Source organism: Talpa europaea (genome assembly GCF_964194135.1).
Source record: "Talpa europaea genome assembly, chromosome: 2".
Lineage (NCBI taxonomy): Eukaryota > Metazoa > Chordata > Mammalia > Eulipotyphla > Talpidae > Talpa > Talpa europaea.
Window position 1 is genome coordinate 91,369,414 of NC_140068.1, and position 20,559 is coordinate 91,389,972.

Below are 20,559 nucleotides of genomic sequence, written 5' to 3' on the forward strand. Positions count from 1 at the left end.
AATAACTATATCTACAATTATTTGTTAATGGATAAACAACATAAAAGAGGTATATCATGACATCATAAACAAAATATGCAATGAAGAATAAAATGATAGTTTTCATATATGATCAAATTATTATAGACTTAGATTGTTATATGTTCAGTCATTTGTTTTTTAATGATGGAAATATATTCTAAGAAATGTATCATTAGGTAATTTCATCATTTTGCAAACATCATAAAGTATAATTACACAAATCTAAATAATATAACGCCTACTACATACTTAGGCTAGATGGTGTAGACTATTGTGACTACCATCATATATTCAGGTCATTGTTGACGAAAGCATTATTAAGAAAGACATGACTGCCTGAGATGTTTTATGCAAAATTCATGGTAATCCCAAAGATTAATCTACCATAGATACACAAAAAAATAAAAAGAAGGGAATCAAAGCATACAACACAGAATATCAGTTCCCAAAGAAAAACAGAAGACAGAGAAAGGGACAAAAGAACTACAAAACAGCCAGGACAAAATCTTCATCTTTTTTGTCAGGTTTGTGTTAACTGTTTTGGGTCTTTTGTGGTTCCATATAAATTTCCCTAATTTCCATAATGTCCTTTCTAGTTATTTGAAGAATACCATTGAAATTTTGATAGGGATTGCATTGAATATATACTGCTTTGGGTAAGATGTCCATTTTAACAGTGTTAATTTTTCCAATCCATGATCAAAAAATTTATTTCCATATCTTACTGTCTTCTATTTCTTTTAACAATGTCATGTAGTTTTCATTGTACAGGTTCTTTGCCTCTTTTGTTAAATTACATGGCTAATGTATTTAAGTATGTACCTTATTTTCCCATTTATGATAAAAATTCTCAAAAAAGGGAAATAAGGTACATACCTAAATATAATAGTCATAGATAACAAATCCCCACTAACATCATGCGCAAAAGATCATTAGAGTTGTTTTTCCAACCATTTACTTTGAGTCTTTGTTTAACTTTGAGCTCAGATGGATCTCTTGAAGACATCAGAAAGTTGGGTTTTGTTTTCTGACCCAACCAGTCACTCTGTGCCTTTTGATTAATGAGTTTAGTCCATTTACATTTAGAGTGATTATTGATATATGAGGGTCTGCTACTGTTCTTTTCCTAGTCTTCTGGCTATTTCCATGTTCAGTTTTGTTTTTTTTGGGGGGGTTTCTTCTCTTTAATTCTGATAAAACAACCTTTTCTATATTTCTTTCAGGGAAGATATAGTGCCAGCATACTCCTTCAGCTTTTGTTTGTCTAGAAGGACTTTATTTCTCCCCCATATCTGAAGGATGGTCTTGTGAGATACACTATTCTCATCTTTAATATTTTAAATATGGCATTCCCTTCTCTCTTTGTTTTTAGGGTTTTCTCATAAATATCTGATGAAAGCATGTTGGGAATACTTATATAGGTTATCTGCTCTCCCCACCTACTCATCTTCAATATTTCTTCTTTGTCTTCAACTCTTGGGAGGTTCTCAATTACTTTGCTTGGTGTAGCTATAACTATATTTAGATAGCCATAGCTAGAGTTTCTTTTTTTTTAAGATTTATTTATTTATACAAGAACTAGAGTACAAGCCAGATGTGCAGGAGTGTAAGAGGATTCACCAGAGACTGAGTGGGGAACAGAACAGGCAGACTGACTGAAATACACTGCTGAGGGGAGCAGTGGCGAGACAAGAGAGGTCTGCCCCGCCAAGTGGATATCTCCATGGCCTGCGGGGATTGAATGGGCACCGCAGAAGCTGCAGACAGCTTCACAGTGCTGTGCTCAACCACCTGAACCACCAGGAAGGCCCTAGAGTTTCTCTTAACTTCGTGGACTTTTATATTCAGTTCACTCTCCAGGTTGGAGAAGTTTTACTCTATTATTTCTTTGAGTAAGTTCTGTTCTTTGTATCCTCTCTCTCATCCCCTTGTGGAATATCCAGTATTCATATGATCCCTTTCCTAATGGAATTTAATGATTCTTGAAGTGTTTCTTCATTTTTTTCTTCATATTTCTCTTTCTTCCTACCCAGTTCCTTAGTACATTGCTATCTCCAAGGCCACTGATTAGATCTTCTACTTGGTGTATTCTGCTTCCATAGCTTTCTCCAGAAATTTTTTCATCTCATCTATTGATTTTCAATATCTATTTTCTGTTCATTAATTTTGTTTCCCAGGTGATTCATGTTTTTCTGAGTTTTCTTGTATCTTTGAATTTCTTTTTTATGGGAATTGTGGTATCAGTATCTAATAGGAAGATATAATCTTCCATAATTTTTGTTTGGAATGTGGGAAGTTTTCTCTCTTTATGATGACATATACCCTTGAGATCTCAAAGTGCCATGCATTATATTTTTCCAGCTGCCTATTTTTACTACTTTAGATTTCCCCTATGTTTTATTTAAGTATCCATCACAGTAACTTAGAGATTTGCAGTACTTCTACGTTTCCTGCAGGTGGCGCTGTGGTTTTTAAAAATGTTCCCCAGCTTTACATGATTTTAGATCTTTGATCTTTCTGGGCTTCTGTAATTCCAGAGACCTGATCTTGCAGCAGCTAGGACAGAGGGTGTGGGTGTGGCCTGGAGGGATTAACTCACTGGTGCAAGTTGGGGGGGGGGGGCAGGAGGTCCTGGCTCATATCTTGTGTCACCATTGTTATCCCTCATTTCTGGATTTCCAAATCCATTTCTCTGCAGCTTGCACACTCTCAGTGAACATAACAAGGTCAGTGAAAGTCCTGAATGGAAGGGGGGCAGGGAACACTACCCAGTGTACTTTCCTTGTTCTTTTAACTGCGGGAACTGCTAGGAACACTCCATCTGCAAGTAACCCCTTTCTATCACAGATGTATGCCTACACACCATTCAGCTCTTTTCTCCCCAGACCAGTGGTTTAACAGCAGAGTTGCTGTTGGTATGGCAACCTCCCACCCCAGATCAGGAATTTCTCTCTACCCACAGAAGTAAAATTATCTCTGCAGATGATGTGGTCATATGTAGAGAAATCCTAAGGAGTCTACCAAAATAACATTAGGACTAATCTATGAATTCAGTAAAGTTGTGAAATACAAAATCAACATACACTAAGTAGTTGCTTTGCTAGATATGATATCAAAATATCTTTAAAAGATAAAGGTGTTCTTATTCATAATAGCATTTAAAAACTGTGAAATACTTAGGAATAAATTTAATCACGGAGATGAAAAACCTATACACTGGAAATTACAAGACATTGATTCAAGAAATTGAAGAGGACACAAGTGGAAAGATATCCTGTGTTCATAGGTCAGAAGAATTAATATTGTCCATGCTACCCAAACCTATTGATTTAGTGCAATTCCTATTAAATTCCAATAACATTTTTCATTGTACTGTAAACTCAGTCCTAAAATTTGTATGAAAATACAAAAGATCAAATATCTAAAGCATTCCTGAGAAAGAACAAAGCTGTAGGCATTATTCCTCCTGGTTTCAAACTAAATTACAAAGCTATTGTAATCAAAACAGTGTGGCTCTGCCATAAAAATAGACACATAGGCCACATAGAAAAATAGTCAGAACCTCAAACTAAATCTTCAAATATATGGTCAACTAATACTTGACAAATGAGTCAAGAATATCAATAGATAAAGAACAGTCTTTTCAATAAATGGTTGTTGGGAAAATTCATCTTACACCACTCATAAAAATAAACTCAAAATGGATTAGAGACTTAAATGTAAGATCTGAAACTGAAAAGCTCCTAGAAGAACCTCTAGGGGAAAAGATTATTGACATTGATCTGGTCAATGATTTTTTGGATCTGATACCAAAAGTAGAAACCACAAAAGCAGGAAGTAGGAAACATCAAATGAAAAAAAAGTTTCTTTAAATCAAAAGGAACACTCAAGAAAATCAAAAGAAAAGATAACATGAAATTGGAGAAAATATTTGTAAAGTATCTATTGGATATGTGGTAAATATGCAAATATGTAAGGCTCTCACATAACTCAATCATAAAACAACAATCTAATTTAAAAAAGGTGAGAGGATTTACATTGATATTTTTCCAAAGAAAACATATAAATGGCCACAGGTATATAAAAAGTTCTCAATATCTCTAATCATTAGGGAAATGTGAATTAAAACTGTAATCTGTTAGGATGACTTATCAAAAAGACATCAGACAACAAGGGTGTGAAGAAATCACGGCTGGTGGGAATGTAAAGTAGGTATATCCACTATGAAAACAGTATGGAGTTTCCTCAAAAAATTGAAAATAGAATACTATATCCCATTTCTAATTATATATCCAAAGGAGATGAAATAACTATCTTAAAGAGACATCTGAATCAAAACTTAGAAAAAAACAAGTGGATAAAGAAAATGTGAAATCTATGTGTATGATGTATATGATATATATGTGATATATATATGTTATGTGTGTATATGTACGTGTATATTGTATATATGTGTGTATATATGTGTATATATTTGAGTTACAGGGGCTTTTTACTATTTTTATTCCCATTTTATTTTTTATTGAAGTAACATTACATTATAACAATGTGTATGTTTCAGGTGTACATCATTAAAAATCAATATATATACACATATACACATATATAATGGAATATTATTCATCCATATAAAGAAAGAAATCCTGTCTTTTGAGACAACATGGGTGGACCTTGAGGGCAAAGTGAAGTCAGTTAAAGACAGCTATTAATGTTTTAACTTATATATGGATCTAAAACTACTGAACTCATAGAAATAGTAGAATGGTGGTTGCTAGGGTCTTAAATGGATGGGGGGATAAAAGTTGTTCAAAGGGAGCAAATTTCCAGTATAAGATAAATAAGTTCTTGGGATCTAATGTACAGCAGGGTGATTATGGTTATCAATACTGTATTACATACAGGAAAGTTGTTAAGAGACTGATCTTAAATGTTATCACCACAAAAATAAAAATCATATTTATGTGAGGTGTTGGATTTGTTAACTAACCTTATTATGGTAATTATTTCACAATATCTACATGTATCAGATTATTATCTTGTACACCTTAAACTTGTGTTATATGTCAGTTGTATCTCAAAACTGGATAAAAAAGACATTAGGTAAAAATGAAGTATATTTGAATTAAGTTTGTAATAATATATCAATATTGGTGTATTAGTCCTGGCAAATGTGCTTTACTAATATGATATTAACAATAGGGGAAAGTAGGTTGTGAAGAGATATGTGAACTTTGTGTACTGCCTTTGCAACTTTTCTGTCAACATAAAACTATTCTAGGGCCTCCCTGGTGGCGCACGGGGTTAAGACGCAACCTATGAAGCTGACCGCAGACTCTGCAGCATGAGTTCAATCCCCGGCCAGGGAGCAACCCACATGGCACAGCAGAGCAGACCTCTCCTGACTCGCCCACTGCTCCCCTCAACAGTGTATTTCAGCCAATCTGCCTATTCTGTTCCCCACTCTGTCTCTGGTGAATCTTCTCACCCCCCACACCTCTGGCTTGTACCCCGATTCTTGTATGCATAAATAAATAAATCTTTAAAAAAAACTGTTCTAAATAAAAATTTTATTAATAAAATTTTTAAAAAGTAAATAAAATGACAGAATTCTCTTTGAGTTACAGGGCTTTTTTAAATTCCCATTATAATTTATTTTTTATCAATGTCACATTTCATTATAACATTATCTACGTTTCTGGTATATATCACTAAAAATCAACATCTATGTATACTACATTAATATTACCACTGAAAGTCCAATTCTATTCTTCATACTGACTCTTTTTCATATAAATTATCTACCCCTATCTCTTCTGGTAACTACTAAAAGTTTATTTTTATTTAATTCACCTGTTTGGTTTCTCTGTATACATACATATGAGTGAAAGTACCATGTTTGTCTTTCTCCATCTGACTATTTCTTTATTATAAATAATTCTCCATCTATCTCTTCAGATTAGTAGTCTTTCGTATTTTAGGTTAATACCCAGAAGTGTGATAACTGGATTGTATGGCATTTCCATTTTTAATTTTTTTGAGGAATCACTATACTGCTATCTATAAAGTTTACACCAATAGTGTATAAGAGTTCCCTTCTCTATGATCCAACAATTCCACTCCTAGGCATTTACCCAAAGGACACAAAAATATTAATTCAAAAGGGCACCTGCACCCCTATGTTTATAGCAGCATTATTTACAATAGCTAAGATATGGAAACAACCCAAATGCCCAAAAGATGACTGGATCAAGAAGATGTGGTACATATATATACACAATGGAATATTACTCAGTAATCAAAAAAGATAAACTCATGCCATTCACAGCAACATGGATGGAGCTGGAAGGGATCATGCCCAGTAAAATAAGCAAGAAAGAAAAAGAAAAATACCAGATGGTCTCACTCATAGCAGGAATTTAGAAAACCTAAATAAGGGATCAGGAAAAAGACTAATTATAATAAAGTAAAAATCAAAATCAACAAGCTACTATAAATCATAGACACACTATGGGGGGAGAAAGGAATAGGATCAAAGCAAGAGTGGTGGGAATTTTACGGGGACTATAACCAAGATGAAAACTCATACATTGTACCAAAATGCAAACGATGTAAAAAATATATAAAATTTTAAAAAGTTTGAAAAAAAAAAAAAAGAGTTCCCTTCTCTGCATATCTTCTCCAACACTTGTTTTTTGTCTTTTGGATAATAGCCATTCTCATGGGTATGAGGTGATATCTCAATGATGCTTTGATTTACATTTCCCTAATAATAAGAGATGATGAACATTTTCTCATGTGCCTGTTGGCCATCTGTATGTCTTCTTTGGAGAAGTATATTCAGATACTTGGCCTGTTTTAAAATTGGATTGTTTGATTTTTTTGTTGTTGAGTTTTATGACTTCTCTGTGTATTTTGGATATTAACCCCTTGTAGGGCTTATGATGTGCCAATATCCAGACCCATTCAGTTGGATATCTTTTCATTTTCATCATAATTTCTTTCACTATGCAGAACTTTGTAGTTTGATGTAGTCCTACTTATTTATTTTTGCTTTTGTTTCCCTTGCCATTAGAGATAAGTCTCTAAACACATGTTTAAGGTTAATGTCAATGAGCATATTGCCTGTTTTCTTCTATATCATTTTACATTTTCAGGCCTTACATTCAAGTCTTTCATCCATTTTGAATTAATTTTTGTGAATTGTAGTAGATAATGCCTAGTTTCACTCTTTGACAGGAGGCTCCCCACTTTTCCCCAACACAATTTATTGAAGGGACTTTTTTTGCTCTAGTATATGCCCATAAATTAGTTGTCAATATATACATGGAATCTTGATTCTGCTCCATTGATCTGTGTGTGTGTTTTTACTGCAGAACCAGTCTGTTCTAGTGACTACTTGGAGTCACTAGAGCATGATACCTCCATTTTTTGTGCATTGTTCTCAGGATTATTATTTCTATTTGATATCTTTTTTGATTCCAAATACATTTCATAATTTTTTTGTTCTATTTCTGTTAAGAATGTCATTTGGATTGTGACAGAACTGGATTGAATCTGTATTGCTTTAAGTAATATAAGCATTTTAACTATATTAATTCTTCCAGTTCATGAGTACAGAATATCTTTCCGCTGATTTGCATCTTCTATTTCTTTTAACGAAATGTCTCATACTTCCTACTTTGGTTAAATTTATCCCAAGGTATTTATTTTTTTTTTGATGCAATTGCAAATGGGATTGTTTTCCTGACTTCCTTTTCTGCTATTGTTAATTTTGTGTATGGAAATGCAACAGATTTTTGTGTATTAATTTTGTAGTCTGCTACTTTTCTGTATTCATTTGCTATTTCTAATAACTTTTTAGTGGAGTCTTTGGGATTTTCTATGTGTATTTTCATGCCATCTGCAAATAGTAATAGTTTCACTTCTTTCATTCCAATTTGGATTGTTTTTCTTGCCTAATTGCTCTTACTAGGAATTCCAGCAATATATTGACTAATAGTGGTGAGAGTGTACAATCTTGTCTTATTCCTGAAATGCTTTCTTAGAAAGAAGCATTGATTTGCTACAACTTGAGGATAAAAAAGTAAATTCTAGCTACGTACTCATGCATATAAACATTTCTATAGATGTTTCCGTAGAAATATAGATCTTCCTAAATGTCTTTGCAACAGTGTTGAATAAGGTTGCTATGAGAATATAAGCCAGTTGATACAAATCTAATTAACCATTTTGATTTTAAAAATGTGCCATTTCTTTATGCAGTGCCCTGGCAGGTTACAATGGTACCATCTTTGCATATGGGCAGACTGGCAGCGGTAAGACATTCACCATTACAGGAGGGGCAGAGCGCTACAGTGACAGAGGCATTATCCCAAGGACACTGTCATACATTTTTGAGCAATTACAAAAGGTATGAAACTTTAAGTTCACTATACTTGATATATGCAGCAGAAATTTACTACAGGAAAAAAAACTTTGGTAATATTTTATTCTATTGTTTCTAAATTAGGAAGTTTTATTATGTAATAACTCTATCCTTTACATTTAAATTTAAGGGAAGTTTGGGATTTTGCTGAAAAAGAGAAAATTAACAAGGTGTTTCTCATTAAATGGATGCTGTTTCAGCAACGACCCAAGTGGAATTCCTTCTGATATAAATGGAAATTAAAAGAACAGATAACAAATTTTACCAACTAATATCTTATATTCCTCATTAAGAAACTGAGGAAAATCACCAAAACAGAGTTTCACTTTTGCTACTAAAGCACTGACTAGGATGCTATGTGTCCTCTTTGCAGTTTTGATGAAGTGCAAATGAATTTACCATAGCAAAAAACCTGTTGTAATTAATACTGCTATGAAGAGGAATCCCTTGTTTGTATTATAAACATCATTTATTGTGTAATTCCAAGTGTCTGTTGTTTTGCCAGCATTTAATACAACATATAATACAAATAGCAAGGTAGGGAGGGATGCTTATCATCTTTTTATAGGTGGGAAAACTGAACCTCAAATATCTTATTCGGGCCCTTGTAAGTAGATGATTTGGAGGTTCCTTACAGGTCTATGTGATGTCAAATATTGTCCTTATTATATACTACCTCTTTATCTCAGACTGACTTTATTTTTTTGGTTGTATTTAAGCAAATTCTCTGCAATGAGTCAGATAGTTTCTCTGGGTTTCACGTCTCTCCTTTATGGAAGTAGGCATTGCATTGTACTAGATGATTTCCAATATCCTTACTAGTACCAGCAATTCCTTAATTGTATTAATTCTGTATAACAATTGCCCTAACTAGGTCAGTGTAACAGTCATACCAAAATTTCTCGGCTGTATGCTATTTGCATTTTGAATTGCAAAGATGAGAAGAAATAGCTGAGATCTGCATAATTCTAATTTCCATCCATAAAGTAGCAATTACCCATTAGTTCAGCTCATCTCTCACTAGCTCAGACATGCCAAGTCTGTATGCCAGAAAATTTGGAAGAGTAAAAGCTGAGTATAGTATAATATATATATATATATATATATATATTGGATCCTATATATATATATATATATATATATATATATAGGATCCAAATCTCTTCTTTTCATTTACTCATTTATTTCTGACATTAGCTGTTTTATTTTGCTTCCAAATTTCAAAAGCTGGGAATATAATTTCTAATTGTTCTTCTTGAAATGGCCTTATGTGAATTCTGTCGTCTTACAAATATCATTGAAAGTGGTGGAGGCTGACCTGGTTCAAAGAAAGTGTACTACTTACAGCACGTGACCCTGGGGCAGTTACTTAATGTCTCAGTCCTATGGAGTTATTGTGGAGATTGGAAAACTGTGTTTAAAGCTATTGTCCAGTTCTTGGCACATAGTAGATGCTCCATACATGATAGTTTTTACAAAACCACATGTGTATGTGTGTAAATGTGAATATATATATACATATATATATACACACACACACACATATATATATATACAGTCTCAAAATGATCCCTGACCAATTTCAGAGAATCCTTTGAAACTCAGAACAAATGAAGCCAATTCCCCTCATTAAGTTAAACGGAAAAAATATATATATAATATATTTCATATATAGAAAATATATTTGTCTCTTTTTAAATTTCCTCTATGGTTACCAAAATACAGTTCTAAAAATCTAAATGTCTTCCATACACCGACTCTCTTCTGGTTTCTTTGTTTCATGTTTGTCATTGACATTACTCTAAACCTCATTTTATTCTAAACAATTCTAAATAACTTTCTGTAGTTAGAGCAAACCCTTCAGACCAATATATAGCAGTACAACTCTTTATAGACAGACAGATTTCCAAGATGACACAGACACATTCGTTATAATCAAACTGAATTGTGGCCAAACAAGTCAGAGGCAACTTGCAGTTTGTCCACATTACACAGCTAAAAAATGCAGACAGGTACTCAGATGCCCCAAGCTGATAGCTTTAGAGTCACATCGAGCTCTCTGGAATTCTTTTAGGAAACGCCCGACTTATGCTAAGTGTTTATTTCAAGATAAACTAAATGCCCAGTGCATCCTGGGTCTTTGATGTCTGTGAGCATGATAGGAGTACATTTTCAATGATTGCAAAGGAAGAAAAGTGATTCCATTTATTTTGAAATCTCTGCTTGTTATTTTTGAGTATTGTGAGGTTCCGACTTTTTTGGAGGCAGGAGGGAAAGCTGTCTGCAGGAAACATGTGTGTTACATTACAGCCTGGCAATCCTAAACACTAAAAAAGGACTTATAAGGAAAGGTAGCTTGCCATATAGCTCAGTGAATTTTAAGTGTATTCCAGTAAAAGTCCAGAAAATACAGACGCTGGAGGAGCCAAAGGCATTATCCTTATCTCAGGGCAGAGGACCTGTTGATTTCCTGACTTTTAATGATTCTCCTAATTTCTGAAAGCAGAGTTTTTTCAACTACAAGCAAACATACAAGGTGGTTTTTCTTTTTGCCTTTCTTTTTCTCTCTTATCTTGACACACTGAATTCTCCCTTCGAAGGCTTTTAAAAAATCATAAAAACAGCAGCAATAACAATAAAATCAGTAACCCTTTCTTGGTGCCTGTTATGGCCCACACATTTTTGGTAGGATTTTAAATACAAAACCCCATTTCTCTGTCACAACAATTCAACAAGATAAGGTCATTATCGCCATTTTTTCTTTCTTTTTTCTTTTTTTTTTTAAAGATTAATTTATTTATGCATACAAGAGCTGGGGTACAGGCCAGAGGTGTGTGGAGAGGGCGATGAGAGGATCCACCAGAGACAGAGTGGGAAACAGAACAGGCAGACCGACTGAAATACACTACTGAAGGGAGCAGCAGGCGAACAGGAGAGGTCTGCCTCACCATGTGGGTTGCTCCCTGGCAGGCTAAGGATCAAACTCGTGCTGGCAGAGGCTGTGGATCGCTTCATTAGTGTAGTGCTTAACCCATTTCGCCACCAGGGAGGCCCCTATTATCACCATTTTTTCAATTAAACAACTGAGAGGGTACAAGATTCTGTTACAAATGATTAGATCCATATTTGAAATTAGTTTTGTGTGATGCTAAGATGAGCTCACAACTGTATGCTAAAATATGAAACCATGGTCTATGGGATTTCCAGGTATGTTCAGGTAAGTTTTAGAAACATGTTGTTTTAAACAGCATCTCAGGGTGTTGCTGAATGATTTCTGGTGGCCATTAGCATGTTCTGAGAACCTTACAGAGAGGAGCAGTGTATGTGTTGACTACAGAACACCTTGTCCATGAGTATTTCATGGAATGCTTTAGGAAACACTGTACTAGATGGAAAGACACAGTGTCTCCAATGTTTATAATCTCTGATACCTGTACTAAGCCAAGTTATAGCCTGAAGAATAATTTTGAAATAGTGCTTTTGCTAAACCAGGAGATGAATGTAATTGATAGATGATTTGTCAGTTTGCCAGAGCAGCCAGTCACCCACATCAGCAGGGTTTCCAGCATTTCTTGGGAAAAACTCTCTTAGAGATTCGGCCCAGGCTGTCACCATCACAGAAGAACAGAATGTGGAGTTTCAGCTGCATCTGGAGTGTTTTACTATAGATATGTGCTGACTGCCAGTTACCTTAACCTTTCATGTATCATTTTGTTTTATGAAATGGTAATATCTCTCTTTGAGCCTTTTGAGGACCAGAGAAAACTATTAATTTTAATCTGAAGTACATATATGGATACATCATGTGACATCTTTACCTTAATGAGTATGAAAAATGATACCTTGCATGGTAGGGACTCATAGCTTGTAGGGCTAGGATGCCAGCTTTGGATTTGTTCTCCCCCCTAGCACTATGACTTGGTCCTCTTCCCCTTTGGATAATACCTGTTAAATAGACTGTTTTGGATACAGGTGAGAATCAATCAAAAAAATCATGCTAAGGGCCTCCCCGGTGGTTAAGCACTGGGCTGCAAAGTTGCCCACAGCCTCTGCAGCACTGGTTCGATCCCCGGCCGTGGGCGAGGGTCCTACATGGAGTGACAGACCTCTCCTGCCGCACCTGCTGCTCCCCTCAGCAGTGTACTTTGTCAGTCTGCCTGTTCTGTTCCCCGCTCTGGCTCTGGTGAATCCTCGCACGCTTCCATGCTTCTCACTGTACCCAGTGCTTGTATAAATGAATAAATAAATCTTAAAAAAAAAAGTCATGCTAAGCAAATCTTCTCTGTTAGTATCCACTCTGACAATGTCCTTGACATAAGACACAAATATTTTCTCATGTTATGAAAAGCAGAATCATATTGGCAGAAATGGAAGCATTTGTATTTGGAAGGGAATAAGAAGATGCTCTTATTTGATATTTTGTATTAGAAACTGAACACAAAATTTTGCCAAGAGCTGAAAAAGTTCCCTATCTTACTTATCTCAAAGGGAGTGGGGCCTTTTTTGTCTGTTGTCAGAACTGAGACGTGGATCAGTTACCTTGACTTTTATCCTAATTACAGTGATTCCTGTGTTACTGAATTTTATCAATAAACCACAGAAAATACTTCTTCCTAATCAATACCAAAATATCCTTGATTTGCTACTTGGGCCAGGCAAATTAGCCCATTAGGCAATGCACCATTAATGTTCATTCTTCCTGCTACCTGATTGGTCAGACTATTTCTGTTTGGAATTTACTTTCCATTACCTATTTATGTCATCAGAAAAATTTTAATATTAGAAAGTAAAAAGGAGTTATAGTTAAAGATGGAAACTCTTTTGCTATTGAAGGTTTAAACCGAACCAACAATTTTGTGTTCTTTTATGAATAGACCTATTCACAGAATGTAAGTTTATTTTTTCTTAGTGACCTTTTTTTTCTTGGTCTGGAAAGTAGAAAATGGTGCACTATGCCATTCTATAACCAAGTTGGCTCATTTTAAATGTATATTGACTTTTTATGTATAACGTGGAACCAATAAAAAATAACAGACTGAAGTTGCTTGTAATCATGGGTGTTGGCCATTTAAAAAAAGCCTTCATGCATATGGTAACTGGCAACTTGAAAGTGTCACGAACTAAAAAATGTAAACCATACAAAGTGAGAAAAGGAGAGAAGCTGTGATGGAACTAGTGATAAATGTGTTCATCTTTTTCTACGTTAAGTTGTTAGTTATAGTCATTAAATAACATCTTTCCCTTTTCTAATCAGGACAGCAGCAAAATATATACAACGCACATTTCCTATTTGGAAATCTACAATGAATGCGGTTATGATCTATTGGATCCAAGACATGAAGCCTCCAGTTTGGAAGATTTGCCGTGAGTAGCTGAACAACAAAGAATGGGGGAAAATTACTCTCAGATGTTCCCTTCAATTGTTTTCTTTGAAACTTAGTATGTGTCTGGTCTCAATCGTAATTAGCAAATACTGGATAACAGAATCTTTTTATAATGTAATGGATTTTTTTTTTCAGTTGTGACACATAGACAGCAGTGATGGGAACTAAAATTGCTGGAAACTTACTTCTTGAGAAAATTTCTTTTGGAGTTGGAAAGTGGCTGCTGAAAGGATTGATGGGATATGACAGTACTACTTTACTCTTGCCACATAAAACTCCTCTAATTGTGGCCTTTCTCTGAAGAAGGTATTCAAATTAGGGTTCAAGCAGCAATAAGAGAATCTGAAAGAAAGTAAAACTTCAGTTTTCCCCAAATGCTTCTCTGCTGGCTTAAGACTAACTTTGACTGTCATTTGGTTAGAATGGTACTGATTGTTTCATTATTGAAATATAGAGACTTCAGCACTTATCTATGAATGGAATAAGTTACCCTGTCAGCATTTAAATAACATTACTTGCTGCTTGTTTAAATATCTCCCTAAATTAAACATATATTAAGTGGTAACAGCTCATATTCTTTTGTCCAGACATCTTCATATATAAGTTGCAAGAGACAAGAAAACATTTTTTAATATTATTAAATATTCTGAAACAATTTTAAGGTACATGTTAATTTTCTATCAAAAAAAGCATCAGCAACCTGCTGCTTATTTTGATTTGCAAAATGTATAAGAAGAAGTAATAAAGTGAATTATATTCTTATACCACCTTTATATATTTGTGTTTATTGAGGGTTTTCCATATCTCTTTCCTGCTTATATTCGTCATTGGAGGAAGTTACAGCAGGGGGTTTTGTTGGTACTCTAATTATTTGCATAAGGAATAAGAAAAAGAAAAAATTACTAACTCCATAGAAGAAATTAGCCTTAAAGAGAGTACTGGAATTAAGTTTACAAAAAGGTAAAACTTTCCTCAAAGGGAGGATGAGAACAGCAACATTGACGATAAGAAGGTGTTGTCTAAATGACTGTGTGTTGAAGTGTCACATGAAGTAACATAAGGAATCAAGTGAGGCCAGCTTTGGAGAGACTTTGGCAACAGACTTTTGGTACAAGATAGATCTTAATTGTGATAGGATTCTAAATTAATTTTCTAGCCTCCAGTCTAACCAATATACCTCTAGGCTAGGTCTTGCTTAGAATTGCTTTTAACAAGTCACATCTACCACCAAAGAACTTAAAGCCTGCTTAGCAGCAATCCAGAAATGAAGGGCCTGGCTGTGATGTACATGATGAAAAAGAAAAAAAGGAAAGCACTTTGGATTTGACTGGACTTGAAAAGAATGCCAGTCACAGAAGGCTGGCACTTTCGTTTTTACTTGTTATGAAGGTTAAACACAGCGACATATGACTTGCCCAGGGTTTCAAAACTAACTGGTTAGTGATAGAGCAAGGATTAAAAAACAGACACTCTCACTTTCATGCCAGAATTGCAAAAATTGCTTTAAGATTTTACCATGCGGTCTAGAGAATTAGGTAGTCATTGACCTAAAAAGGTGACTTCCATTAAAAAACTTTATTGGGTGGTGGAAAATAGCTTCACAAATTTCTCTGCTGTAGGAAGTATGCCTTATATGTGTTTTTAGTTTCTCTAGGCCCAAGTGAGACCTTAATCTATGGGGAAAAAAAAAATAAACTATGTTGAAAGCACCTATAAGAATCTCCAGTACGATGACTACACCCCAGATATCATCTTAGAAATTAAGATCCCCCAGCCCTGTTTAGGAGGAGAGTCACCTCACCACTAAGAGCTCAGCTTAAAGCTTAAAACCTGAAGGTGCCTTTGCTGCACTCTTGCCTACAAAAATAAAATATATCCACAGTCAATCAAAAAAAAATTATCTGTTAAATCAAAGGTATGAAGTAGTCTTTTTGAAGATGGGAGTGTAAAAGAAAAACAGAATGAACTCTATGAATCTGGATCTAAATGACATAATTAGGTGTAGCCTAACTGGGGAGAACTAGGAAAAAGGAAAGTCCTTTGAACTCTAAGAGAAGTACTGTGATATAAAGAGTATTAGTTTTTAAGTTAGGACTTTGGGGTTTGAGTCCCATCTCTACTATCTTAGACAAATTCTTTTAGTTTTCTGGGTTTCTTATTGTATATAAAATATGGGCAATAGCTACATAATATTTAACAACTTTCCAGCCTCCAATGTCTGTTGTTAAAAGATTGGTAACATCACAGCATAGGCCTTATCTAGATATTCTTCTCCCTGTCACAAAAGAATAAGAAGTCAGTTGGATATTTTCTGTCGTTCCTCTTAGAAAAGAGCCTCCTGAGAGCAAGAACAGTGTCTTAATTTTCTGTCTCCTGAGAGCAAGGACATTGTCTTAATTCTCTGGCTCTGCATTTCCTCACCGCCTAGCATTTAGTAGTGGTTCTCGATATTGGTCAGATTGCCTCTAGACATATTGCTAGCTTTCTATCTTAAACTATTGCTCTTTCTTTAGTAGCTTTGACCACTTGTTGGAGAATGAGTTCACTAATTCAAATCAGAAGTGACCTCAGTTACAAAACAGATGTTTTCAGTGAACCAACCCCACATCACACAAACACAAGTACGTACAAGCAAACTGAAAGATGTTCTGATTTTTACAATTTGAACTGTAATTACATAATAACTAGTGTTATGACAATAGAAATGTCACTAAAAAAAGAAGACTCCCATATCCCTGGAGCATACCCTATTTCATTCAAATATATTAAAACCTTAAAATTCCAGAACAACTCAAGGACTGTATAGTCTCTTGGTATGGAGATAATAAGATTTGACTGATATGAAATCTGCTGCTTTTCTGAGGGTTTGAGAGGATTTACCTTTTACTGAGATAATAAAGAAATTCTTTATAATGGGATGTAACTTTTTTTGTACGTGGGTTGAATCAAGAGTATATACTGTTAATCTGGTTGCACACACTTGAACAGAAGCAAGTTTTAACTCTGAAAGCTTATCTGTCTGGTTGACTAGTTTCTTTGTTGTAAACTGGAATGCCCCAAACAGTGAATACCATCCAAAAATAGTAGGCAAAATGTCTGTTGGTCTTGGTTGCCTCTTTCTTTCATCCATTTGAGGGACAATGGCAATATTTGATCTCTTCCACATTTTTTTCCCTTAGGCTAACCATGTGAGGTCAGATTCAAAGTCATTTTGGCATTATTCAGTAATAGCCCTCAGTAGTGGTTTCCTCATCACTGAGTGACAGCTCCCCCTAAGTCCCCTGCTGAGTTGGGTGCTCTTCTCACATGCACTCACTCTGCCTTTTCTGTTTCTTTTTCTTTTACATTTTCATGAGTCCCACCTCTCTACTATTACTGAAACATTTGCCTATAGATTGTCTTTGGACTATGTGTGTATGATGTCAAGACACCAGATTAAATTTGATTGCTTTTTGCAAATGTTGCTATAGTTGTTGGCAATGAGTTTTTAGACATAACACCAAAAGTGTGATCCATGAAAGAAAAAAATAGAAAAACTGAACTTCATTAAAATTAAAAACTTCTGCTCTTGAATGATTCTGTTAAAAGAATAAAAAGATAAGCCAGAGGCTGGGAGAAAATATTTACCAAACACTTTTGGACTTAAATCTGAAATATACAAACAACTTTTAAAACAGTAAGATAGAAAAAAATCCAATTAAGAATCAAACAAAAGAGGGCCTCCCCGGTGGCGCAGCGGTTGAGCGCTGGGTTGCGAAACTACGCGCGGCCTCTGTGGCGCCGGTTCGATCCCCGGCTGCTCCCCGGCCACCAGAGGAGGGTCCCACATGGCGTGCAGACCTCTCCTGCCGCCCGCTGCTCCCCTCAGCAGTGTACTTCGGTCCTTCTGCCTGCTCTGCTCCCCGCTCTGGCTCTGATGAATTCTCTCACCCTCCCGCGCTTCTGACTGTACCCAGTGCATGTATAAACAAAACAAACAAACAAACCAGCAAACAAATAAATAAAGCATGCCTCTATAAAAAAAAAAAAAAAAAGAATCAAACAAAAGATACTTAACCACAGAAGATATATAAATGACAAATAAGTATATTACTTTGACAATAAAAAGAAATGAGCTATTAAGCCTCAAAAAACATGAAGTAAGCTTAAATGTATATTGTTAGGTATAAAGGCCAGTATTAACTAAAACTACACAGTTATATTTCAACTATATGACACTCTGGAAAAAGCCAAACTGTAGGTATGGTAAAAAGATGAGTGGTTGAGGGAGTGATGGGTAGAGGAATGAATGGGTGCATCACAAGGGATTTGGGGACAGTGAAACTATGTGATACTGTAATGGTGAATGAATTCATGGCACACATTTGTCAGAACCACAGGATTTGCAACATAAGAAGTGGCTCCTAATGTAAACTCTTGACTTTAGTTAATAAAACAACAGTAAAAAGGAATGAACTATTGAGATGTTTAACAACTTGATTCTCTAAGACATCATGCTAAGTGAAAAAAAAAAGTAAGTTCCAAAAGTTTTATGTTGTATGATTTCATTTCTGTAAGGTCCTTTCTTGCTCCTTCCCTCCATTCTTTCATCCCTTCTGGTTGAGGTAACATTTGTTTACATTGTTACTTGTGTTTTAGAGATATAGGATTCTAGAAATAGGTGATATTAGTGGCTCACTGGGTTTAGGAAAGGAAGTGGAGAATGGGGCCCCTTGTATATTGGCTATGAATGGGAACACAGTATGTATATTGGCTATGAATGGATACACAGAACTACCTATGTGATAAAACTGCATAGAGTAGACACACATATATATACAAGTGAGTATAAGCTAAGTTGGGACATCTGAATAAGAGCATTGGATTGCATCAGTGCCAGTGCCCTGGTGTGATATTTACGGGTTATGCAAGATATTACAATTGGGAAAATGTGGGTAATGAGTACTTAGGATCTCTCTGTATTATATCTTACACATACATGTAAATCTGTTATCTCAAAATAAAAAAAAATTAGAAAAGTATATATATTTTTGGCTATATATTTTTATATAGACATAGGTATGCATATATATGCATATGTGTTTTAAATATATTCTGTATTTTAGTTAAATGGAAATGGTACTTCTAATTTTGAAAGCTTCTTATGTCATATGCTATCTATAAAAGGGAGAGAGTTAGAATTTAAGTATGTCTCATGAGGTGAAACAGTATAACTGCTGGTCTTAACAGTAGGGAAAATAGTACCTTACTTTAGTATAATTTTAGTATTCCTAAATGGAGATGCATATTCCATTTCAGGTTCCAGAGATTGTTATGGTTATTGTTGGTTGAAAAAAAGTCAGCAAATCCCAGCATGCAGTATTTGAAATCTTGGCTGTGTGTTTTATGAATAATTTCTCATCAAAAGAAAAAGTTGAGAGATGTTATATTTAATTCACCACATTTCTAATACCTATTACCGGACAGAAAACATTGCTGAGCATTGCTGGAGTTACAAAAATATAAATGCACAGGGCCTCCCCTGGTGGCACAGCGGTTGAGCACTCAGCTGCGAAGCTGCCCGCAGCCTCTGCAGCATGGGTTCAATCCCCGGCCCCTGGTGAGGGTCCCACATGGTGCTACAGACCTCTCCTGCCACAACCACTGCTCCCCTCAGCAGTGTATTTCGTCAGTCTGCCTGTTCTGCTCCCCACTCTGGCTCTGGTGAATCCTCTCACCCTCCCGCGCTTCTGACTGTATCCAGTGCTTGTATAAATCAATTAATCAATCAAAAAAATAAAAAAAAGATAAATGCACATTGTCTACCCTCACGAATTATAGTCATAAAATAATTGAAATTATCCATTCAGTCCACAAACATTTATTGAAATGCAATGCTCTTCTCCATACTGTACTAGGCCTGGAGCTTACTAACAAAATCTTGGGACTCATAGCAAAGTGGCTAAAACTAGTACAAAATGGTGTAAGGTAGAATGTGAAAAGCATCTAGGAGAGGTAGGAAGAATGATAAGGATTTAAAGGCGAAAGTAATTACATCAGGTCATGTGATCAGGAAAATATTCATAGTCCTTGAGGGAAGGATTAAGGCTGATGGTGGGGATGGAGTATCGCATACCTGTGGAAATAAAGGGATGGTTTTTGAAAAGCAAAGAACTTGTTTTGTGACAGTTAATAGACCTGTTAGACTAGAACTCAAAAAGGGAGTAGGTGAGAATGTTAAGATGGAAAGATACGGATGCAAGAAATTGGTGGGCAAGGTTTAGCCCTTGGACATTTTTATTCAAGGTCACATAACTTAATTGGAACTGCCTTTTAGGGAGAAAAATCAGTAGTGTGGGACTGGAATGAAATAGATGGGAGTCAGGAGCCTTGGGGGAAGTTATTTGGACTGTTTGGTGGCAATGGGCATAAAAAGCAGGGGCAGGATTAGGAGATTTCATAATTAGTGGCTTGAAATTTAACAATATGTAAGAATCACCCAAATTTTTGTCAAAATGGATGTTCCTAGTCTTCACCTCTAGAACAATGAAATATGTTTGAATAAGCATCCCAAACAATTCCAGTGCTGGTAGTTTGCCTTAATCCCTTCCCTCACTCAAGAAGACAAAGTTCTTTTGGGAGATACCAGGAAAATCTCACTTCTCCCGAGGAAGATAAACATTTATTGTAAACTTGTCCTCAGGCAAGGGACTTTATATACATAATCTTATTTAAGGAAGTAGGTATTAT

The 20,559-nt window shown here is 35.3% G+C and overlaps 1 protein-coding gene across 1 annotated transcript in view; it reads left to right on the forward strand.

Moving 5' to 3' along the window:
• Positions 1-20,559, forward strand: part of KIF6 (kinesin family member 6) — a gene marked incomplete at its 5' end in the record, with an annotated part of 395,001 nt that overhangs the window by 78,221 nt on the left and 296,221 nt on the right. The window contains 2 exons of the mRNA XM_084259141.1: positions 8,284-8,431; positions 13,701-13,810. Of these exons, the coding sequence (XP_084115267.1) occupies positions 8,284-8,431; positions 13,701-13,810 (258 nt within the window). The remainder of the gene's footprint in view (positions 1-8,283; positions 8,432-13,700; positions 13,811-20,559) is intronic.